The 2,998-nt window shown below is 36.6% G+C and overlaps 1 protein-coding gene across 1 annotated transcript in view; it reads left to right on the top strand.

Moving 5' to 3' along the window:
* Window positions 1-1,720, top strand: part of bcl2l12 (BCL2 like 12) — an 8,165-nt gene extending 6,445 nt beyond the window's left edge. The window contains exons 6-8 of the mRNA XM_007575604.2: window positions 248-321; window positions 613-876; window positions 1,371-1,720. Of these exons, the coding sequence (XP_007575666.1) occupies window positions 248-321; window positions 613-876; window positions 1,371-1,412 (380 nt within the window). The 3' untranslated portion in view covers window positions 1,413-1,720. The remainder of the gene's footprint in view (window positions 1-247; window positions 322-612; window positions 877-1,370) is intronic.
* Window positions 1,721-2,998: the final 1,278 nt, after the last annotated feature.

The following is a 2,998-nucleotide window of genomic DNA, read 5'->3' as shown; positions in this document are numbered from 1 at the left end:
GGCTAAAGCAAACAAGACTCAGACTTATTTTATTGTCGTTGCACAAAGACATGACAGTAAAATTGGCAAATAAGGCCTATATTTTGTGTTATTCCTGAAATATTAACATGCACATATTTGTTCTTTGTCAAGATGAGTAGTGGAGGAGGGAAACAGGCGGCCAGTTTTAGTTGGTTCCTGTCAGACATGAGGTCAGTGCTGTAGGATCTGATTGTGGAGCTGAACTGATGTCTCCATATTTCTGCAGTGTATGATAATGAAGTCGTGGTTCAGCAACTGGTGAAGCTGCTGAGTTCAGAAGGAGATGCCATGAACACTAAGGTAGGTCCCATTACATTATAAGTGACATAAAGGTAGAAAATACATTTGTTTATCAAATGTTCAAAGTTCTTTGGTTAAGCTGGAAAACAAGTGAATTTGGAATATTTTAGAAATTCCATAGAAATCTTTATTAAACTTAACAGGAAATAATGATGTAGAACATTTGTATGTTCAGCCTTCTAAACATGGCTTTTATAATGTAGCAAGCATGAACAGACAGTTTAATGTACAATTCAATAAAGATGAAGCTAACAACACAGACTGCTGTCAACCTGTGACCTTCCCCGGCAGATCCAGCAGGATCCAGAGCTGCGCTCCAAACTGTCTCGTCTTTCATACAGATCGTTTGAGCATGTTCTAGACATCTTCGGCAGGAATCAGGTATCTGAAGACCCCCCACTGAAACCGTCGACCAGTCCAACACTACAGCGAATAGCCATCTCCATGGAGGTGTCCCGGCGCATGGTGACGGCCACAGGAACGCAGCGGATAGAGGGCTACGCAGAGCGCTACATGGACAACTTTATCCCCTGGGTCAAAAGTCATGGAGGATGGGTGAGTGGTCCTATTCAGGTGCATCTCATTAAAATGGAGTATCACTGCAACTGGATATATTGCATTGGATTGGAATAAATATTGGCTATATATTATGTCTATGAACAGTAATACATTAACACTTGCAGTTAATCTAAAATGTTAAACAAGCTAATATTAAATAATGTCGATTAATCGCACCTTGACCTAAAAGCCTCTCTCCTGCGGAGGGTTATGTAGCTCACAGCAGTACAATACATGGTATTGTACAGTGGTCAGCAATGTGAGTGAAAATATGAGAGGAGAGTCAAATGTTTGTTTAAAGTGTATGCATTACATGTGTGTGTGTGTATGTAGTGAATCTGTATAATATGTCTTTAACTTTTTGAATCATATTACTGAAATAAAAAGTTTCTGATGGTGCTAATCCACTGAGGTGAGCCTGTAGAACCCAGACAGAGTAAAGCCAAGTTTATTTTCCTCTCAGCTCAAACATGGCTGTGTTTTATCTGCAGGGAAAGGTGCTGGATATAGACAAGACTGAGGAGTGGGATTGATGCCATGAATGTGTGTTTATCATGAACCATGGCTCAAATGGATGATGTCATCTAAAATGGTCCGAGGAGCTGACCAGCAGAGTTTAATCTGACCAGTCACATTACATAGACGTGGTCTCTTTGGTTCCTTCTGCACCAGAGTGCTTCCAGTTTTTGTTTTACATTTAACCACTCAACCAGGGACCAGCTTCTTGTCACTGCTGCTTCTGGCCTTTGTTTTCAAGGACCTGCTATCCTTGAAACTAAAACTAAGTAGCTAAATCCATTTTGTTGTGGAAAAACAAAGAACAAAAACCAAATCGACTGCTTGTATTTTACCTCTTGGATTATGAAGTTCCACAGTGAGACTTGAGATGTTTTACAGCAGCTTTTATTGTAAATAGCAGAACTACTGGAGAAGCTAATTTACTAAGTTATATTTTAAACTGACAAAGCTTGTGGAAAATATGCTAAAGATTATGGGGTGCCATTTCTAAAGTTACACACAAAATTTAACACATTGATTCATTTTGAAAGTCATATTTTCACAATTTCAACATTCGTTTATAAATGTCAGAGTTTCAAGCTAAATATTTAATTAGCAAGCTAAATATTTAGTTCAAAGCTAAACATTTAGTTAGCTATTTAAATATTTAGCGTAGAGATAAATATTCAGTTAGAAAACAAAATATTTGAAATATTTAGTTTGAAGCTAAATATTTAACTCAGAGATAAATATTTAGCCAATACACAAATTCACTTGCCGATAACTGAAAAGTGGACTACCAAAATAAAAGCGGGGTCTTGCAGACCTTGTATAAACTAATGCTGGTGAGACTGATTCATCTCAACTGTTTTTCATGTCACGTCTTCATCATTGATTGCAGTGACGAGTCAGCTTTGAAGGATTCAGTCTCACCAGCAGGAGTTTTATACAAGGTCTGAACACCCAGCTTTTATTTTGGTAGTCTACTTCCAGTTCTCCACATGTGTATTTTTATATTAGCTAATTAACTATTTTGTTAACTAACTTAAATATTTTGTTTGAAACTCTTACATTTATAAATTAATAGTGAAGTATTAAAAATATTAATTAAAAAATCAGTCCCCATTTCCCCCCCTATGACAGGTTACATAAGCCAAATTATTCATTTTTATCTGTGTAGCTTTACAAATGGCACCACATGCAAGATGCTCACTTTAATCTGTGCAAAAAAAGGACCGGTATGAGATTCTCACGGTATGATAGAAAAAATACCAGTTTCATTGTATTTCAGTATTTAAACACAAATTTGATGAAGAACAAAATTGATCAAATGATCTGTCTTTTTTCTTTAACAGAAAAGTAACATGTATTTCTTGTACTGCTAACAAGCATACCCTATTCCAGTTGCACTAATGTAAGTTATAACATTGATCAGTTGTTGATCAGCATGTCAGGTCAAGCAGAAAAAAAATAGAATCCAATGAATTTAGTTGTAGATTTCAAGCGATTATTGTGCAGAATATTTTTCCTCTTATTTGTTTAGCTCTTTATAGAGGAACACAAACATAAGTGAGCAGTCATTCAGGCCTGAGGGGATGGAAGGGTAACTTTTCTCTCAAAA

Source organism: Poecilia formosa, unplaced genomic scaffold (assembly GCF_000485575.1).
Source record: "Poecilia formosa unplaced genomic scaffold, Poecilia_formosa-5.1.2 Scaffold383, whole genome shotgun sequence".
NCBI classification, from domain to species: Eukaryota; Metazoa; Chordata; class Actinopteri; order Cyprinodontiformes; family Poeciliidae; genus Poecilia; species Poecilia formosa.
This window is presented reverse-complemented; position numbering and strand designations above follow the sequence as displayed.